Raw genomic sequence first — 22,639 nt, 5'->3', positions numbered from 1 at the left:
ATTAGGCGCCCACCTGTATAACAAGGGAATACATCCTAGTCTAGTGTTTATTTCACTCTCAGCACTGCATCAGTAGTATCAATGAGTTACAATTTTGCTACCGACTCACAAACCTTCCCAGTGCAAACTGGGTTAGGAAATTTTGTTTGTTTTGTTTGTTTTGATTGTCAGGGGCCTGCCTGTAGAGCAGAAGATTGTTATATGTCAAAGATTGAAGAAGTTAGGGGTCCGCCTGTAGAACAGCGGGATCGTTCAAAGTCAAGCCGTAACCCATTGGAAGGCAGAAGGCTACAACAAAAATCCCCAGCACTCAATCCAAGATAGAAGCAATAAGAAGCTCGCCCCAAGAATGCGAGTCAACAGTCTGAGAGGGTCAACAAGAGCTAGTCACAAAAACAAAGAAAAAAAAGAAGAAAAAGAAAAAAGAGAAAAATGAATGAATCCGAAGCACGGATGTGGAGAACAAATGTGATCTGCTCAAGAACTAGCGCCTACAACTAGCAAGTATCAAGGTTCAAATCCAAAGTCTGTATGAAGCACCATTCAAGACTCAAGACCAAGTTTCAGAAGACTTAAGAGATAGGAATCCTTGTAACTAGTAGCTGATAGGCTTAGTTAGTCTTTTTCAGTTTTCATTTTTGTTGTAATGACAGGACCGCGGACCGGAACCTCAACGGAACGGCACCTCGATCGGCTCTTCACCTCGGTACACTTCACTATCTCTCTCATTCCCGAACTACACGTGGCCTGATTCCTGTATAACCAAGGATATGTAGGCAGCTCAGATACCAGGGCTCGGTCACATTCCCTCCCTTTCCTTAAGTGTAGTCCGTCCAAGTAATGGTCGGGTCAAAAACACGTCTAGTCGTTCTTTGTCGGAAAACTCTTCGTGTTTCCAGTCAAAGAGGGGCAGCTGTAAGCACGTGATTTTTGACCCTCCCCGAGAATTTTCACATTTTTAGCGTGAATATGTGAAATTGGGTCTAGTATAGCTATTTTAACTATTTTACCTTATTTTGTTGCAAAAAGAAAAAATCACAAAATATATATATAAATTTTAGTTTATGTATTTCTCATAAACTTGAAAAATACAAAAAAATTGTACTTTATTTTGGTACTTTATATAAATTCGAAAATTACAAAAAAAATATAGTTCTATTAATGTTTGTAGTCATTATAATTTTTGAAAAAATACAAAAAAAATTACTTCTTATTTTTGTCTTTATTAAAGAACGAAAATTACAAAAAAAAATAGTTTTATTAATATTCTATAGTCATTTTAACTTTGAAAAATACAAAAATATTACCTCATATTTTATCTTAATATTTAAAAACGAAAATTATAAAAAATAGTTTTATTAATATTTTGTAGCTATTTTAAAACCTTGAAAAATATTTTAAAAGATATAGTTTTGTTTAAATGCTAGTCTTATTTTCGGTAGTTATTTTGCTTACATAGGACTAGTTAAGCAACGTGTTCCTATTTCTCGGGTCCGGGCAAAAGAATAATATTCGGGTTTAAACTACCCGGTTTTAGGCCTAATTTTCGGACCTAGCCCATAATAAACCGTGTCCAGGACACATGGGGAACCCCACCACGCGTGGGGGACATATGCCTCGAACCCCACCACGCGTGGGGCTCATTTTCATGGGCATTGCATTACAAAACACGGACCAACGAAAAGGGACGGGGAACTTTTAAAAAATGGGAAAAAGGGGTACTGTTCCCTTTTCTTCTTCATAAAGAAGAAAGAAAGGAACAGAACGAGAAGAAAAACGAAACAGAAAAACACTTTGGATTTTTTGAATTGAAGAAAAAACGGACTTTTGGAAAAGTGGGGAAGATACTACTGTTCATCTTCTTCTTCTTTGAGAAGAAGAAGCACAAAAACCCTACTGTAAACGACGCCCTAACCGGAACATAACCATCTCCTCACGTCGACCACCAAACCAGTCGCCCTCACGTCCAAGCTCCAGCCATCGCGACCAACCAGTCACCACCTTCCGGCACCCCCACGTACCATCCCCGTCAACCTGCTGCCTCAAAACCACCATGGACGACCGCTAAAAAACTCCCTCCATCGCTGCACCCCGACGACCTCAGCTGTTCGTCGTCCCAGTCCGGTCGTCGACCACGTACCATCCCCGTCAACCACTGCCCGCAACCACCCCCCGTCGTCAACTGTCCAACGACTTCTTTGTTGCAGCTTCACGCAACAGTGCTGCGTCGAAAAATACAGCAGTTGTTGCTGCGTCGCTGCGTTGCTGAGTAGCTCAGTCGTTGCTTCAGTCCGGTGAGGTTGTTTTGTTCGTCGAGGTCCGGAACGTCGAGGTCGTTCCGAGTTTTCGTTGTTGTTCCTTGTTCGGTGAAGTCCGGTTCAAGTTCCGTAGGAGGCACTGTTTGTCGTTCTAGGATTGTCGAGGTTCGAAGGTTGGTGTTCTTCGTCCCTTGTTTCATTTTGTTCGTTTCGCATGTTATGATTCAAGGCAATAAATGAAAATATTCTATATTTATGAATGTCAACGATGCAATTTTTGTTGTTGTGTTAAAAATGGTATTTTATGTTTGGTTACTGCATGCTTAAAGAATGTTTACTTCTATGCATATATTTGTGTTTATTAAGGGAACAATTTGACGTCCAGTGAATTGTTGCGAATGTAAGTACTCACGTGTATTATATACTCTCGTTGCAATAAGTATGTGGACGTCTAAATGAAAAATCATGACTACTAGCGTTAAAGCCATATTTCTCATTTTTAGTAATAGACGTTGGATTTAATAACAATAACAATACGCTAGCAAAGTTGGGATTAATAGGAGCCTTATTAAAATATTTAGATTCTGGGACGGGCCGTTTAGCAAATTTCACGGCCTTACCAAAAAATAATAATGCGCTAGTTGCTTTAGGCGCGCCTTTAATAATGTTATCTCCCTAAACTCGGGTGCACATTTATGTGACCCAAATCCAAATCTCAACGGAGTCGAAATATGTCTTTAGTCACGGGCGCATTGATTGTGGCGTGGCCCGAGATGCATTTCCATGACGTTGTAAATTCCTTTTAATAATAAATGAGACGAGCCTCGCCAAATAAAAACACAAATTGTGGGGCCCTCAGTAAAAACTTGTTTAAATTACTTAGAATTCAGGAGGGTTGTTTAGCGAATTTCACGGCCTCCGCAAAAATAATAATGCGCTAGTTGCTTTAGGCGCGTCTTTAATAATTTAATTTTCTTAAACTCGGGTGTGCATTTCATGCGACCCAAATCCAAATTCTAAAACATCAAATAAAATATGTTTCGGATTGTGGGTGCATTTCATGTGACACAGTCCAAAGATATGTTTTAAGCGATGTTCACATTTCTTAATAATAATAATTAATAAAGCGGTTAAAAGATAAAATTTGCACATGGTTCATAATTGTATTAAAAATCAGATAAATAAGCCGAATATAACAGTTGAGCGACCGTGCTAGAACCACGGAACTCGGGAATGCCTAACACCTTCTCCCGGGTTAACAGAATTCCTTATCCGGATTTCTGGTACGCAGACTGTAATATAGAGTCATTATTTTCCTCGATTCGGGATTAAAATTGGTGACTTGGGACACCCTAAACCTCCCAAGTGGCGACTCTGAAATAATTAAACCAATCCCGTTCCGATTGTCCTTTAATTGGAAAAAACTCCCCCTGCGCCCCCTCGGGCGCGGAAAAAGGAGGTGTGACACCTACATCTAGAAGGACAGTTTGTAAGAGATTGAATGTGGCTGTAGAAGAGTTGAGTCAAAAGAACTCGATTTTGCATCATGCTTATGATGAGTAAATGTGAAGTTTTCAGCAGATCATGTATGTACTAAGACGTGTAAACTTCTTGGTAAGGATCCCTAAGGCATGAATATTTATCCACCCATATGGTAAAATTAAATGAGAGAATCAGAAGGTAGATACAAGTTTCAATAAGTAAAAAAGCAAGATGGCGAAGGGTACGAGGTACCCAATTAGTGAAGATTATCAGTATTTAAAATTCAGGCAGAGAAATATAAGTATTTGAGTTACCGTCAACAGTAACAAAAGTATGAATAATTGGCCACACCCATCTTAGTTATGCCCTGTGAGAGCTAACAAATATTGTTTAAGAGAAGGATGGGATATAATGATCCAGTTGGGCTTAGAGTAACCCAAAATGGTGGATGGATTGTTAGCATTAGCTGACATTTCCGAATGATATTGCAAACGTGGTAATAGTTCTCCATGTAAGACACCTCGATGGCGGTGCACTCTAGAATAGTATATTTAGATTTGTATACTAGAATGTCAAGAAAAATTTCAGAAGACATCCAGTGGAATCCTAGAAGGGATAAATATTTACCTTTGTATGGCTCCCTTCCCTAGTAAAGAGAGAATGCTAGGCGACCTGAAGAGCCAGTGGATAGAGCAAGAGGAGCTAAAAGCAAAAGAATATTTTGTCAAAGTTTTCAGAATAAGGTAGTAGACGAAAATATTAGCAGGAGAATAAGAAGAGAGTAAATAAAGTATTATGAGTAAGATATGATAAATGGGTGATATAAATCAAAATATGATATGATGACAGAGTCTATAGTCAAGTGAAGGAAAAGACAAGGGGTGACAGGCCTTAAGACAATATAGACCAAAAGTCATATCTCATTTAGAGAAATGAGTTGGTGAGTCCAATTGATTACCAGAACAAATATTTAGAACCCCGAAGTAAGAGAAATTAGCATGGGCTAGTGAACAAGATAAACTGAACATCAATTAGGGATCGAATGATGCGATAATAGTCGACATCAAGAGAATTTCAAAGATCGCATTCGAGCAATAATAAAATGGACAATAGAAGAATAACCTTTAAAGGTCATTCAGGAAGACGCTCCGCCAAAGCAAAAACTTTGAGCAAAGTTAAGCTTAAGGGACTAAGTATTCCAGTTACACTAGATGTCACCCTCGTGCGAAAGGAATTTGGTTGTCCCTGGTAGAAAAGGGTTATTGCAAGGCAAGTAAGAGTCTGTGAAGACGTGAAAAGACGCCAAACATGAAGAGGTAAACCATATATAGGTAAATCTTCATAGCATTAAATGCTAGTACTCCCCTAAAGGGGGAAGACGGTGTGATATGGTAGTAAGTCAGAGTTATGTAGTTCAAGTAACTATGGAATAGTAAAGAAAGAATGTGGTAAAAAGGCGAAAGGAATGAGATTGAATTTATTTAGATCCTACAGATATGTTACAACTCCAGAACATTATTCAAGCACGATGTCAGGAGAGGCAGTAAGGGTTCCCACACCAGATGTTATTGATAAATAAGTGTGAATGAACATTTGATACAATAGGATCCAGTGCAAAAGGTAAGTTAAGACAGACATAACCCAAGAGAGGTTACGCAGAATATAAATATGAGCATGGACTGACAAGTAGTTAGTAGTTGATTCAGGAAAAGCTTAGTTATGGCTAGACAAGAGGTTTCAGATAAATCAGTAGATCTTGCAAGATAAATGTAGTGAAACCCAGCATAGGAAATTCAATTTCGCAAATATGACATCGTAATCTTTGAGAAATATTCAGATAGGAGTTAGGGTAGTAGAAGGTACAGTATAAGTCTTACAGAAATAAAAGAGAGTGCCACTAGGGAGACAATCGAAATTTCAATTCAGAAGCAACCCTACGAGCACAAGGGCATGGAGGTAAGTAACTAAGGCTAATGATAGGTAAGTAAGAACATCAGAAATTTCGTAGGGTATACAATACAATAAGCTCGCAGCTTTATAAGAGTCAGACGGTCTTACCTAAGCACTGCAACGAAAGACTAGCTGAGAAAATAAGGAAGTAGACTTCAAGATAAGTATAGTGACCTAAAGAGGAAATGATCTTATAACAACACTCTCACTAGAACATTGTATACAGTCCATAAGAAAGTGGCACTTATCATGGCTAATGAACGGAAAGAAAAAAAAAGTAATATTCGAGATCATATGAGTTGCACGAAATTCCAATAGGTGTGGGCACTAAGATAAGCCAAGTACTCATGCAACAAGTGGCAGAACGACCAAGAAAAGTAATTGCTTACTTTTTAAAGAAAGCTGAGAAGGCACGAATGGAATTATTCGATCAATGACCCAAAGTTAGTTACATTATCAACGCACTTAAGATTTCAGAGTATATCCATGTAGCATATATGTTGACATTCCTACAGCTATAGGAGACTCCGGTATAAGTTAAAAGAAAGAATTGAGTCCACCTTACAGACAAAGGCTTGAATTGTTAGAAGATTATATTATGGATGTTCCATAGCATCCACCAAAGGCGAAAGTAATAACTAATACCATGAGCTGCAGATTGGAAGATAGCTTAAGCCTACTTAAAGGCTGAGAGAGAAGATGAAACTAAAGAGTTACATCAGACAAGTGAATCAGGAGTCTTATTATTAGACCCAGATAAATATAGAAATCGTGATTCAAAACACTACAAAATCACTCTTAATATCAGAGGTACAAGAGAGATAGTAAAATAGCCATATTTTATAACGGCTCTACAATAAAACCAGTTAGAAAAGTGCCAGCCTCATACGGAGTAAGTATGAAGCTCCCACTGAATTGTATATGTATCAGAGGTGCAAGTATTATAGTAGAGCTTTAAGGTGTGGATATGAATTCCACCAATGTGGAAGGGAGGTTATGAAAGCCACATAAGATACGATGCAATATTTAAATGTAAGAAAGGTAAAGGTAAAGGAGGAACGAGATACTCAAGTGAAGAAGGTTGTGAATAGTCAAGACTTCAGATAGAGGGCTAGTAGCGCCATGATTCAGTATCCAAAAATAATAGTGGTGTCGTGAGTAGCATATCTTCCACCCAATGGTTTTCAGGTAACGATAGATCTAGTTAAGAGAGTAAAGAAGAGTTAGAGATGACGTAATGTCTCGCTTGAGGTTCCAGAATAACATAAGGAAATCTGTGGTGCTATCAAGTTAAAGGAAGGCTGGGAGTAGTATAAATAGATATGTATAGGTCGCAAGCTAAAGTATGGTAGAGCTACAAGGTATTAGGTAAATGAGAGTAAAGATAAGAAAAGTTATGTGAGAAAGTGACGAGAATAGGTAAGCCCTCGAAATTAAACACATCAAAACAACGGAGCTTATGGTTTCTATAAGTTAAAAAAAACTCAGTACACCTTGAATGAACTCAGAGGAGTTTAAGACTAGGAGCATCTAGAAAAGAGGGAATGCTGCCCTGGTAATATAATAAGGGTGTAATTGTGATCAATGTTAAAAGGATGACATTTAGGCTTTCGATTGAGTAATTATTCAAAAAGAAAGGATTTTATTAATTGCATGAGATTAGAATACCCTCATAAGATGAATCGCGTTGGGATGCGATGAAATATGGTTATTGAAGTATAGTATCATCCCTAGGTGGATAAGCAGCAAGAGTAACCTGGAATTGGGTAGTAAACCTCGATAATAATAAATCGAAGTAAGTGTTATGGTATATGTTGGCCCAAAAACAGGTAAAGTTTTAAATACTGACAAAAGAACTCAGACATAGACCAGGTCCATCTTGTGAAGCACAATCATGATCAACCCACACATGTGAGATGCACGTGAAGGAGATAAATCTAACTTATCAGAAGTAATATCTCCTAATTTGATCTAAAAGGTTGCATATTGGATAAGGAGAGAAAGACTCCTTACATGAAGAGAACACAATTTAGGAAGAAGATAGTGTTAGAGTATGAGATCAACTAGAACTCTTCTACGATAGAAGAGTAGTATCTGAATCCCAGACAATCTCTAACTACTAACCCATTAAATATTAGTGTTGTTCTCTTTTACAAGCAATGCACATAAGCAGAAGTTAAACTTAAATTGAGAGCAAAAGAGCAAGGTGATTTTGCAAGCAATTTATGTGTGATTCGAATGTGCAATCCTGAAGCTACTTGAACAAGATAGAAGAACCAGCTCCAAGTGTCTATCTTTTATTCTAGTTCAATTGTAGTAGGTGATTTTACATTGTACCTTTCAGCTTTTATAGAAGCAATTGTATTAGGTACCTAGAGTGTTCAAGTTAGAGTTAACTTGAAGTTGTCGTAACAGTTGAGGCTGTGTGCCACAACGGGATTAGAGTTAATCCTAGGTTTACAAAGAGTTATTGTAAATGCAGTTTTTGGCTCAGTGATTTTAGTGGTAGTTTGGGAAAATTCTACTGAGTAGTAGGTCGTGGTTTTTTCACCTTTTGAGCCAGGTGTTTTTCACGTAAAAATCATTTTGTTCTTTATTTTCTTTACTTATTATTCCGCAAACAGTAGTAGTTGGAACACATAGAAGAATCATGTCCTTCTATAGTTTAGTTAAGCGAAAATGGGGTACCACACAAATTACTCTCCCTCTCTTGTGTGGTATTGAAGTATAAAACATGAATTGGTATCAGAGCGGGTTATCCTTGAAGAGGTTAACACCTTAGGAAAAAATCAAGATGAGTGCACCACATGACAACTGGGAAGGGCAATCCACTACTAGGCCCCCACTCTTTAATGGTCAGTACTATTCTTGGTGGAAGAACAGGATGAGAGATCACATCATAGGAGAAGACTATGAACTCTCGGACATAGTCACTGATGGTCCCCAGGCAACTACAAAGAAGAATGCTGAAGGAGTGGACGTGCCAAAGACAAGAGCTGACTGCACTGCTGAAGACTTAAAGAAATGGGAAAAGAATGCCAAGGCCAAGAAATGGCTTGTGTGTGGACTAGGTCCAAACGAGTACAACAAGATTCAAAGGTGTACCATTGCTAAGGAGATATGGGACACTTTACAAGTGACTCATGAAGGAACTCCTCAAGTAAATAGATCAAGAGGAACACTGCCATATTCTTAATATGAGAATTTCACTATGAAGGAAGGAGAAACTATCCAGGAGATGTACACAAGGTTCACAACACTAACAAATGAACTTAAATCTCTTGGAAGAATTATCCTTGAAGAAGACAAGGTTGAGAAAATCTTGAAAAGGGTTTTGCTAGTAACTTGGGAAAGCAAAATCGCTGTTATTCAGGAAACAAAGAACATTGCTACTCTCAAGTTAGATGAACTGATTGGAAATCTGACTGCCTATGAACTAAGAAGGCAAACCATGAAAATAAATGCACCCAAGAAGGAAAAGAGTCTGGTTTTCAGAATAGCTGAAGGTACAGATCTGGAGTATGATGAAATGACCATGATCTCAAGGGATTTCAAAAAGTACCTAATGAGTGGAAAGGGTTCTTTAAGAGGTATAACCTTCAACAAACCAAGGGCTCCTGAGAAACAAACCAACGAGGGTTACTACAAATGTGTCAAGACTGATCACATGATCAAGAACTATCCTCAGTGGGAAATTGAATGGAAGAAAGAAAGGGTTGAACGAAGGAACTGGACGAAGGAACAGGTTCAATCCAAAAGGAATAAAGTATCAACAAAGGCTATGGTTGCTGCTTGGGGAGAAACATCAGATGAGGATTCAGAAGATGAAGCTGGAGATGAACAAACACTTATGGCCATCAGAGAATCAGATGATGAGCAAGAGGTAAACGTGATTCATCTTAAAGACAAGATTAAATTTCTGTCTAACGAAAGGTTATCTAAACTATTGCTAGACTTCATCAATGATTCTGAGATAACTAACAATGAAAAGGAACAGTTGTCTAGGGAGTGAAAGCCAAGTGCAAAAATCTAGAATCTAGGGCTAATGAGAGTGATAGTAAAAATTCTGAGTTGAAGAACCAGGTTCTTAAACTCGACAAGGGAAGGTAAAGCATGAACTAGACAGAACTTGCAAATGGAATAAGGCTTCTGATGCTCTATCCTGGCTATAAGAACATCACAGTAGCAACAAGAAAGGACTTAGCTATGGGACCCAAACACCTAAGTGGGACCCCAAAAGCAAGTACATCACTCTTCCTAAAAACAAAATCTGCACACACTGTGGCAAGACTGGTTATTACAAAAATGAATGTGATGCAAAAAATTAGGCCAGTCAAAAGAATAAAACCTTTGTTCAAGAGAAAAATAGGTTGCCTGGGTGGGCCAAAAGGAATTTAATTTACCCTTTTGCCTATAGAAAGGGACCCAAACTAGTTTGGGTTCCTAAGACTAACCCCTGATTTCTTTTTGCAGGTCCAAGTGAAGGGAAGCAGCCAAATATGGTACATGGATAGTGGCTGCTCAAAATATATGACTGGAAGCAAAAACCAGTTCCTTTCACTTGAGGACTTAAAAGGAGGTAATGTCTCCTTTGGAAATGGGAAGAAATGTGAGATTATTGGGGTTGGAAAGGTAGGTAAGACAGACTCACATTCTATTGAGAATGTCTACTTGATAGATGGCTTGAAATATAGCCTAATCAGTGTATCACAACTATGTGACAGAGGTAACCTTGTAGCATTTACCTCTACCAAATACTTTGTGATTAATCTTACCACTGACAAGATTGTTTTGCAGGGAAAAGAGTTAACAATATTTACATTGTAGATTTGTCCACTCTTTCAGAAAATGAACTCACTTGCTTGATTGTGTTGGACAATGATCCCCTCCTGTGGCACAAAAAACTTGGTCATGCAAGTTTGAATCAACTCAACAAATTAGTCTCCAAGGATCTGGTGATAGGGTTACCTAACATCAAGTTCAAGGAAGACAAAATTTGTGAGGCTTGTGCAAGGGGGAAGCAGGTAAGATCATCCTTTAAAAGCAAGAAAATGATAAGCACAACCAGGACGATGGAACTAGTTCATATGGATCTCTGTGGTCCAATGAGAACATTGAGCAGAGGTGGTAAGAAATATGTGATGGTACTTGTTGATGATTATTCTAGGTTTACCTGGGTACTATTTCTAACATCTAAGGATGAAGCATTTGACATGTTTACTGCCTTTGTTAGAAAAACTCAGAAACAACTAGGTAATCAACTTGCATCAATCAGGTTTGATTATGGAACTGAATTTGAAAATGCTAAGTTTGCTGAATTTTGTGATGAGCATGGTATAGATCATAATTTTTCTGCCCCTAGGACTCCTCAACAAAATGGAGTAGTTGAAAGAAAGAATAGGACTCTTGAAGATATGGATAGGACTATGCTTCTTTCTAGTAAACTGCCTCATAGCTTCTGGGCAGAGGCTATAAAAACTACATGTTATATCATTAATAGATGCATGACTAGACCTCTTGTAGAGAAGACTCCCTATGAGTTACTTAAAGGGAAAAAACCAAATATATCCCATCTTAGGGCATTTGGATGCAAGTGCTTTATGCACAATAATGGAAAGGACTCCCTAAGTAAGTTTGTTCTCATAAGTGATGAGGGAGTATTATTGGGATATTTTTGCATAGTAAAGCTTATAAAGTGTTCAATAAAAGAACTTTGTGTGTAGAAGAAAGTATACATGTAGTTTTTGATGAAACTAACATTCCTTCTGAGAGACAGGAACATGAAGGTAAAGCTATTGGGCTGGTAAAAGATTTGAGTGAAGTCTCAGCTCAAGCTAAAGTTGCACCAAAAGAAGGAACAGGTGATGGAACAGATTCTTCCATCCAGGGCAACCTGACAGGGAGAATTGAACAAAGAGGAACTGAAATCAATCCCCTAAAGGAACATGTTCATGACCCTGTTCCTCAGCAACAGAACATGGGAGAAACATCAAGCAGAAATCAGTTGGTTGTGAAACCTCACAAGTATAAAAGTTCTCATCCCATTGAGAACATAATCATTGATCCAACCTATGGAGTTAAAACTAGATCACAATTAAAGAATCTGTGTGCTTTTGATGCTTTCCTATCTTTTATTGAACCTAAAAATGTTGTTGAGGCTTTGCAGGATAAAGACTAGGTAAATGCAATGCAAGATGAACTCAATCAGTTTGAGAGAAGTCAAGTTTGGCATCTAGTTCAAAAACCCAAGGACAGATCAGTAATTTGCACTAAATGGGTCTTTAGAAACAAGCTTGATGAAGATGGAACAATTACAAGAAATAAAGCAAGACTGGTGGTCTAAGGTTATAACCAAGAGGAGGGTATAGATTATGATGAGACCTTTGCTCCAGTTGCAAGACTGGAGGCAATAAGACTCCTCATAGCTTTTGCAGCACACATGGAATTCACTCTTCATCATATGGATGTCAAAAGTGCCTTCCTGAATGGCTACCTAAAAGAAGAAGTGTTTGTTAAACAACCTCCAGGGTTTGAGAGCAAGGAGTGTCCGGAAAATGTGTACAAATTAGACAAAGTTCTCTATGGACTCAAGTAGGCCCCTAGATCATGGTATGAACGATTGTCCAAATTTCTGCTTGAACATGGCTACAAAAGAGGTAAAATTGATAGTACTCTATTTCTGAGGGAAAAAGGTAAGGATCTTCTTGTGGTACAAATATATGTTGATGACATAACTTTTGGGGCAACCACTGACAAACTAAGTAAGGATTTTGCCAAATTAATGGGTAGTGATTTTGAAATGAGTATGATGGGTGAGCTTAACTTTTTCTTAGGATTACAGATCAAACAAAACCCAAATGGGACCATGATCCATCAGCAGAAATATGCAAAAGAGTTGATCAAAAAGTTTAAAATGGATGAATCAAAGGAAATAGATACTCCCATTGCAACAACTACTAAATTAGACATAGATGAACCTAGTTCATCTATTGATCAAAAGTTGTATAGGGGTATGATTGGTTCACTTTTATATCTTACTGCCAGCAGACCTAACATAGTTTTCAGTATAGGGCTTTGTGCTCGTTTTCAGGCTAATCCAAAGGAACCTCACTTGACTGATGTCAAGAAGATACTAAGATATTTGAAAGGCACTACTGATCTGTATCTTCGGTACCCTGGAGGTAGTAATTTCAATCTAGTAGGGTATGTTGATGCTGACTATGCAGGTTTCCTTGTGGATAGGAAGAGCACCTCATGTATGGCTCATTTTATTGGTTCATGTCTTGTATCATGGGCCACTAAAAAGCAAAATTTAGTGGCCTTGTCCACTACTGAGGCTGAATATGTTGTTGTTGCCTCTGGTTGTGCTCAATTGCTATGGATCAAACAGTAGCTGATAGATTTTGGCATTGAAGTTGGTTGCATTCCTATCTTCTGTGATAACACTAGTGCTATAAGTATGACAAAGAACCCTGTTCATCATAAGAGGACTAAGCAGATAGATATTAGACACCACTTCTTAAGAGATAACTATGAGAAAGGATTGATCACCATAGTATAGTATACTCCTGTGACATGTGTTAATATGATTCACTGATCTCTTACAAAATTTTCTCTATTATAGTTAATTGAGTCATGGTCAGGATAATTCTAAATGAAGAACCTGGTTCATCAGTACTGGTTCATCTGAATGCTAAGGTATGTTTTCTATACTCTGCACAATTAGAAATATAAATATTTAAATCATGAGCAGAAGTCCTACAATTGTTCAACTCCTTAGAAAATTCTATATGTTTGTCTTTGAACCAGTTCCATCAGCTTTAGAACTCTAAACCACAAAATTTGCCTAAAATCTAGGGAAGCTTAATCGTTCATTCAAACCTGAAATTTTAGGTTGATTAGACCTCTAATTGGTCACTGCTAAAGTTGTCGTTATACATTAAATATGTATTTCTCTTTAAATACGCATCATTACCTCCTACCATCTTCATAATTCTAAACCGTTAGAAACCTTTCCTCACTTTCAATTGTTTTCTTCTCCAAAGTTCTAACTCACCAATTCTCTCAAGAAATTAGCGATAATGACAAACCCACAAGACAACCCTGGAACTCCTCTACAGCCCACTCCCTCTAATTCATCTATCCCTCTTCCACCTAGCACGACTCCCAAACCTAGGCTGAGAAGGGTAAAAATGCTTGCTCGAAAAACAGTAGCTTCTGGGGATCTTTCAAAAAAATTGAATGAGAAATTAAAGGCAAGCCATGTCCAAGACGCTGAGTCTAACTTTGATTCTGAGTCGTAAAAATCTGCGAGTGAGGGGGAAGGACCTGGGTCTTCTAACTCTGAGAAGGCTCAAGAATCCCCTTCTAAGGTAAGTTCGTCTTTGATTGTGAATTTAGAAAATAGGTTTGTTTTGGTTGGGCCTATCAGGGATGTGGAATTACCTGAGGTAAGAAGGAGTGGAGGTAAAAAGAAATCTGAAAAAGAAAAAAAAAGGGTGACTATGGTGACGAGAGGGGAAAAGGGAAAGAAGTGGTTGATCATTCACCCACTGCTGATTTGTCTGTACCTGCTATTTGTGGGGTGGTACAAGAAAATATTGAAGAAAGTGGCAAAAAGTCAGGGGGAAGTGGTTCTAGTGAAGCTGCTAAAGGGTTAGTCAATCTAAGTGCACAGGGAGATGAACCTGGTTCATCAACTGAAGAGACTCTGGCAGACCTTTTGAAAAAGGTAGGTGCAAGTTACAATCCAAATAAAAGGATAACATCCACACCAAAAGCCCACAGTTCTCCTAAACCTTCCAGGAAACGAAAGGCTTCCTCCCCAACACCTACTGAAACTTCCTTGCCAAAGGGAAGAGCCACAAGAGGTAGGGTGAAACAGAGTGAGAGTGATCTACAAAAGGCTCTAGCTGAGAGTAAGAAGAAAAGGGTGGCTAAAGGAAAGGGTAAAGTTGCAGAGTCCTCAGAAGCTGTTGATGTTGAGGAGATGGAACAGGTCTATTAGGAGAAACTTACAACAGTGGAGGTTCAGACCCCCAAGTCCAACAAGCCCAAGACTTCTTCCAAGAAGTCTTCCTCTGTGGCTGAGGCTGTTGAACCCTCATTGGCCAAGAGGACAAGGTCTGAAGTGAAAAGTAAACAAGTTAGAGTTTCTGAAGAGGAGGAATGGAGTGGTGAAGAAGAAAGTGAGTTTGATGGCGAACAAGACAAGCTGGCCAAGTTTGGCAAGAAAAACATTTTGAAGGGTAGATTGCTGAAAGACCTGGTGGAACCAGGAATGATGAGACTGGTGGATGCCTTAGCTGCTCAGAGCTGGAAGGACATGGTCCTTTAGATGGATGGAAGGCTATCCAGGAATGACATCATTGAGTTCATGGCAAATGCAGAGGTTAAGGATGACAGAGTTAGCAGCCTGGTGAAAGGAGTTCACGTGATATTTGATGCAAAGAAGCTAGGGGAGATCCTTGACATACCCTCTGAAGGGTTTGATGATTATACAAGGCAAAGGTGGCAATTTCCGGACTCCCTTCCTACTGCCCTTGAAATTACCAGGAGGTTCTGTGATGCTACAGATGTGAATGAGTCTAGGGCTATTCAGAAGAGGGAAATGAGGCCACAACACAAAGTCTTGTTTGAGTTTGTCAACAAGTTCCTACTGCCCAGGCAGGAGAGAAGGCATATTGCAAATTATATGGACTTAGTTCTGATGGAGTGCCTTGAAAATGGAAGGCAAATTAATTGGCATGCATTCATCATCAAGCTACTGAATAGGGTTATCAATGGCTCCAAGGCTCATTCTACCCCCTATGGCTTTATTCTGACTACGGTTCTGGATAGGTGCAATGTGCCTATAAAGAAATAGGAAATGGCCTCAAGCAAGGACTACTTTGGCATTAATACTCTACTTGCTTGTGACTACTTAGTCGAGGCCATCCCAAATGAACCTAGTTCATCCAAGAAGACTCATATCAACAGTAAAGTCAAGGCTCTTATTCAGGAAAGTAAAGCCAAGGATACTGAGATAGCTAGGCTAAAGGCTCGTGTGGCAGAGGTGGAATCTAAGAGGGATGCTCTCAGCACTGAGCTCACCAAGGAAAAGGAGAAGAATTATGGAATTCTTCACAATATGTTGAATCTTCTCCAAGCCCAAAACCAACCCTCTAGCTCTCCCAAGCCTTAGGAATTCTAGCATTTATCTTCTGAACCTGTCTAGTACCTTCACTGACCCGAATTAGGGATGTTTCTTTATTTTTTTCTCATGTTTTGAGTGTTTTTGCTTTCTGGTTGTGGATTGTGGTAGTAACATATCTTCTATCGATGATATCTACTATTTTTGCTCTTGTTCAATGTCAATCTTTCCTTGATAGTTTAAATATGTTTGCTTGATTACTGATGATTAATCCACGATTGCACTTGCAGTTGCCCCAGTGGCCATGAGTACTTATTAAAATCTGGGACTCATACTTTGTATGCAACTTTTCGATGATGCCAAAAGGGGGAAGAGATATTGTGCTTTACATGTTCTGAATAAGTGATATTTATAACCTTATTAACCTGGTCCTTAATGGTAAGTGAATTTTCATAACTTTGTATTGATGGTTAAGCTGAGTTCTTACAGGATCCAAGTAAGTAAAAAGCACAGAGTTTGTCATCATCAAAAAGGGAGAATTTGTTGGCCCAAGAACAGGTGAAGTTTTGAAGACTGACAAAAGAACTTAGACATGGACAAGGTCCATCTTGTGAAGCACAGTCATGATCAACCCAAACATATGAGATGCACGTGAAGGAGATAAATCTAACTTATCAGAAGTAATATCTCCTAATCTGATCGAAAAGGTTGCATATTAGATAAGGAGAGAAAGACTCCTTACATGAAGAGAATAGAGTTTAGGAAGAAGATAGTGTTAGAGTATGAGATCAACTAGAACTCTTCTACGATAGAAGAGTAGTATCTGAATCCCAGTCAATCTCTAATTACTAACCCATTAAATATCAGTGTTGTTCTCTTTTACAGGCAATGCACATAAGCAGAAGTTAAACTTAAATTGAGAGCAAAAGAGCAAGGCGATTTTGCAAGCAATTTATGTGTGATTCAAGTGTACAATCCTGAAGCTACTTGAACAAGATAGAAGAACCAGTTCCAAGTGTCTATCTTTTATTCTAGTTCAATTATAGTAGGTGATTTTACATTGTACCTTTCAGCTTTTATAGAAGCAATTATATTAGGTACCTAGAGTGTTCAAGTTAGAGTTAACTTGAAGTTGTCGCAACAGTTGAGGCTATGTGCCACAATGGGATTAGAGTTAATCCTAGGTTTACAAAGAGTTTTTGTAAATGCAGTTTTTGGCTCAGTGATTTTAGTGAAAGTTTGGGAAAATCCTTCTGAGTAGTAGGTCGTGGGGTTTTTCACCTTTTGAGCTAGGTGTTTTCTACATAAAAATCTTTGTCTTATTTATTTTCTTTACTTATTATTCTGCAAACAGTAGTAGTTGGAACACATAGAAGAACCAAGTCCTTCTATAGTTCAGTTAAGCGAAAATTGGGTACCACAAAAATCACCCCCCTCCCCCTCTTGTGTGGTATTGAAGTATAAAACATCAGTATAGTATAACCTACCTAGATGTAGTAAAGCCATAAGGATAGATATATAAGGTTACGAAACAAGATATAGCAATAGTCGTAAGTTCAACAAAGTACCAAGCGAAGAACTTCAGTACACCTATATATACTGGGAGGAATAACTTGTCATAGTTCTGTATATGTTCCAAAAGTGAGGCCTAGATATTGGGTAACAACTGGAGGAAAAAAGATAGAAGAGTCACATAGGTGCACATACAAGGACAAAGTCGTACAGGCTGCATGACAGAAGGTCGTAACAGTTACAAGATTGGAAAAATTCCGATAACAAGTCGTGGTGTGAGAAAGAGGCCGAAAGGGGAGGAATGTCCTAGCTTTCGAATTTATTCACAGAACAGTTGCCTAAATGGCAAGGACAGTATTAAAATATTCGTAACACCTATGGTTTATGAGACTGATAAGCGCACCAGCTAACATTCGAGGACGAATGTCCCAAAGGGGAAAATGATGTTATACCCCATGTTTTCATACGTGAAAGTGCGTTGTAAATAAACTAATGTAAGACCAAAAATAAGATCATCTTTTAAAGTTTATAAAGTAAGTTATCATGTTATCTCAGATGTTACATATATTGAAGATCATGAACAACAAGTACAAAGAGGGTTGGAAGCTTTAGAAGCTAAGGAATTGAAGAAAATAATGTTTCGTCGAAAGTCGACAAGTTGGGAGTGTTATAACCTGTACTTTTGGGGTGAGACTTGATAAGTAGGGGTTTTGACTACTTATTCACACTCTTTAACTTTGGATTTACTTAAAATTGCTCAAAGGTATTCCCGAAAACTAATGAAATGTGCTTTCTTGTAGGAGTGTTAGAATATGAGCTAAAGAAATGAAAATCAACTCAAGAAAGAGTAATTTTGGACAAAAACCAAAACAAGGCTAAAAGGGCAAAATGCGGACCGCACAATATTGAGTGCGGCCGCAAAACATGAAGAAATCCTCTAACAAGAATTCCTTGCAAAGTGCAGACCGCATAATTCTTGTGCGGCTGCAGAAGGTAAAGTTCAGAGAGATGAGATTTTAGGGTCATGAAGAAATGCGGACCGCACTATTATTGTGTGGCCGCAGAATCAAGAGTGCGGCTGCAGAATTAAGAGTGTAGCCGCACTCAGAAATATGCGGTACGCAGAAGTCCTCCATGCCAGAGCCCAAGGTCAAGAAGTGTGGACCGCACTATTGTTGTGCAGCCACAGAAGCAATAGTGTGGCTGCACTCACAAATGTGCGGTCCGCAAAAGTTGAAGAAGTGCGGCCGCAACCCAGAATTGTGCGCATAACTCTAACTTGTCAAGCCAAGTTTTAAAGTGCGGACCGCACACAGAATTGTGCGGCCGTATAACCTTCGCAGGGGCAATTTTGTCCGATAATTTAGCTGGGTATAAATATATCTTTTTATCATTTTTAGGTTAAGTTTTGTGCACCTGAGAATAAATAGTCATTTTTCTTTACTGCATTGGGTAACATTGTATTAGTTTAACATTTTAACATTAGATTTTCTTCCCTTAATCATCTATTATGAATTTTATCATAGTTTCTACTTTAATTTCTTCAGTTTTCATGAGTAGCTAAATTTTTAGCTAGAGTTGTGACCCAACCCTAGTGTGGGTACTTAATGAGTATTTGATTTAGGGCTTGTTTGTGATTGGGTTAGTGATATTTAGTCTAGTTCTTGCTTGAATTTGAGAATTGATAGTTGCAAACATTGATTCATGCCTAATTGACTTAGTCTCTACTAGAGAAAGAGAGACTAAGTCTAGGAAAACTTGGTTAACAAGGAATTGGGGTGAACTCAAGAAATTGATAGCCTCAATTAAAGGGTTGAATCTAGAGATAGTAAGACCCGACTTGAGCATTTATCACTTGTTTTATGCAACACCTATTTGGACTTGAGAAAGCCAAATTGGGCAAAATCACTTTAACTACCGAGAGGTATTGAGTGGGTAACTACGTGTGATTGCTATATTACGACCCCGACCAAACAAACTTGCCCTAAAGCCTATAATCTGTTAGGTAACCACCTAGGTGGTAGTCACGACCCTAGATTTTTTATAAACTTGAAAAACAACAATACCAAAAATATTGTCTCTTAGATTTTGAATTTCAATCATTAGCCTAATCATTAAAAGTAGAAAGAAACAACCAACCATGTGGAAGTGCAATCTAGGGCACATCATACACTAGACTAGGTATATACTTAATCCCACATAAAGCTCTCTATGGAATCGACCCCGACTCGCATTAGATATTTATAATTGCATTAGCCGCCTCACAATCCCAATTAGTGGTGTGAATTTGGGAGACATCAATTTTTAGCGCCATTGCCGGTGAGCTTAAAACGGATTTAGTTATATATTTGGTTTTATTTGTGATTTGTCTTCTTTTCCTTCTTGTTACTAATCTCTTTGTGAAAAAATTGTAGGTGATACAATGGCTCTCAACAATAATGATCCTCTTAGAAATGTGCCAATGTGGGAGGAAGTGGATGATGATCAAGTTGATGAGGTTCCTCTTGAACCTCAAAAAAATAGACGAGGCCGCCCGACTCATGATAATGTTCTCGTTCCACCCCCACCTCCTCCAAGAAAGGCGTCACGTCAGGTTTTCCAAATGAAGGATACGCAAGTGCCATAGTCCCACCCCGCATTAGGGTGGGAAATTTTCAAATCATAAATGTTATACTTACACTATTGGAACAACGGGGATTCTTCATCGGGGCTCTTAGTCAAAATGCATACAAGCACTTAAAAGGGTTTGTTGACACTTGTTGGGGGAGTAAACAAACCAAAGTCTCCGAGGACTTTACGGTTGAGGCTATTCCCTTTCTCTCTACGGGGTAAGGCATTGGATTAGTTGGAGAGGTTGCCAAATCATTCTATCCATACATGGGATGAATTGGCCGAGAAATTTATTGCCAAGTTCTTTTCTCCTGGGCATCTGGCAACTGTGAGGTTTGAGTTTTTGGTTTTAAACAAGAAACCTATTGGCCGAGAAATTTATATCCAAGTTATTTTCTCCCGGAAACTCTGATGGATGAGATTCTAGCTTTCAAACAAGAGCCCAACGAGCCTTTGCACGAGATATGGTAAAAGTACCGAACAATGGTCAAAGAGTGCCCCAACAATGATATGGCTGGGGTTATTATTCAACAAACTTTCTAGAAGGGAATCAACATTACAAATCAATGCATGGTCAACCAACTTCCCGGTGGAAATTTCATGTCAACGCCATATGTGGAAGCTTGTGATATATTATACGAAATGACGGACACATCATCGGCATGGCAAAGTAGAGCTAATGTGCCTCAAGGTGATCCAAATATGATTCACCTCCATAAAGAGCTACATGATCATGGGCAAGCAATTGCTGAGTTGACCACCATAATGAATCAATTGGCCGAAGCTCAACTACAACAAGTGCAAGGTCCCAAGCAAGCAAATGCAATGGAGGGAGTGAATATGATTGTTAACAAGAGGAGGCAAAGGGGTCCTCAAGTGCAAAACCGGGTTGAAAATTATGAGCAAGATGATAGTGGATTTGATCAAGATGGACAATACAATGAGCAAGAGCAGGAAATACAATATGTGAACAACTTCCAAGGGCAAATAAACAACAATCAAGGCCCAAGTCAACAACAACGGCAACCACAAGGAAATCAAGGGAATTGGAAATCAAACAATCAAGGTGGTTGGAACAATAAAAACAACCAAGGGAATTGGAACAATCAAGGCAATCAAGGAAATTGGAATGGTCAAAATAACCAAGGCAATTGGAGTAGAAATAATCAAGGCTATTGGTGAGGTAACAACCAAGGAGGGTGGAACAACGACAACAACAACAACCGGGGGTTGGGTTTTCAAAGGCCCCCGATGTTTCAACAAATGAGCAATCTACCTCCTTATTCTTCTCAAGGTCTGAGCGCTTCTAACAATGATATGGGAAAAATTAAGAACATGTTTAAACAAATGATGGAGAAGAATGCCGACTCTGATGCTCAATTAGCATCTCACAATACTTTAATTCGCAATTTGGAAGTTCAATTAGGCCAAATCTCGCAAGCTTTGAACACTCGTCTTAAGGAGGCACTACCAAGTGATACGGTGGTGAACCCAAAGGGTGGGAATAATACAGGACATGCTATGACCGTGACTACAAGAAGTGGAAAAGGTAGAGATGCAACCACATCAAATCAATGAAGAGTTGTGGATGATGATGTAGTGGTTCAAGAAGATGAAATCCCAAGCAATATGGTTCAAGATAATGAAGAAGTGAGAATTGATATTGATGAAAATGTAGAGGAGACACAAGAAAAAGTGAACCCATCTAGGGAACACGTAATTGACATGCTGGAACCGGTAGTGCCAAAGGCTAAAGCACCAATGCCAAGGCCTCCTCCTCCATACCCTCAAAGGCTTGCAAAGCAAAATAGTGATAACCAATTCAAAAAGTTTATTGACATGATGAAGAGTTTGTCTATCAATGTACCATTGGTTGAGGCTTTAGAGCAAATGCCGGGTTATGCAAAGTTCATGAAGGATTTGGTGACAAAGGAAAGATTAATGAATTGTGAGACTATCAAGATGACATATTAAGTGAGTACTCTTGTGCACTCAATGGCTCCGAAATTGGAAGATCAGGGCTCTTTCACAATCCCATGTACAATTGGAAGTGCCGACTTTGTGAAAGCTTTATGTGATCTTGGGGCGAGTATTAACTTGATGCCCTACTCGGTGTTCAAAACTTTAGGGATTGGGCAACCAAGACCCACACCCATGAGGTTGCAAATAGTGGATCGTACATTGAATATGCCTTTAGGTATTATTGATGATGTGTTGGTTCGTGTTGACAAGTTCATCCTCCCGGCAAACTTTGTGATTCTTGATTATGAAGTGGACTATGAGGTGCCTATTATTTTAGGGAGACCTTTCCTTGTTGAGGGGAAGGCTCTTGTTGATGTAGAAGTCGGTGAGCTCACTTTTTGGGTGGGTGATGAAAAGGTGGTCTTCCATGTGTGAAAATCTATGAGGCAGCCAAATAGCAATAAAGTTTGTTCGTTCGTGAATTTGGTAACCGATGTTATTATTGATGATGCTAGTACCACAATGAATGTTGAGGATAATTTAGAATCCATTTTGCTAAACCTTGATGATGAGGAGGAGAAAGAAGACTATGTGGAGTGCATGAATGCATTGTAAGGAATGGGCCGTACACTTATGTTCCCCACAAGCTATCCTTGGATCTTGAAAATCGAAAGACTCCTCCAACAAAGCCTTCAATCGAGGAGCCTCCCACTTTGGAGTTAAAGCCATTTCC

General features: G+C 38.8%; 1 protein-coding gene across 1 annotated transcript; it reads left to right on the top strand.

Annotated features, from left to right (window-relative positions):
• Positions 1 to 21,939: 21,939 nt before the first annotated feature.
• On the top strand, positions 21,940 to 22,341 carry LOC138870716 (uncharacterized). The gene has a single exon (XM_070148548.1). The coding sequence runs from the start codon at positions 21,940 to 21,942 to the stop codon at positions 22,339 to 22,341; it is 402 nt and encodes a 133-aa protein (XP_070004649.1).
• Positions 22,342 to 22,639: the final 298 nt, after the last annotated feature.

This window comes from Nicotiana sylvestris, chromosome 6 (genome assembly GCF_000393655.2).
Source record: "Nicotiana sylvestris chromosome 6, ASM39365v2, whole genome shotgun sequence".
Lineage (NCBI taxonomy): Eukaryota > Viridiplantae > Streptophyta > Magnoliopsida > Solanales > Solanaceae > Nicotiana > Nicotiana sylvestris.
Note: the sequence above shows the minus strand (reverse complement) of the source record. Positions and strands in the feature narration are given on the sequence as shown.

Bases quoted from the DNA above. Each gene is read 5' to 3' on its own strand.
- LOC138870716 (XM_070148548.1), top strand. From the start codon at position 21,940: ATGGCTCCGAAATTGGAAGATCAGGGCTCTTTCACAATCCCATGTACA.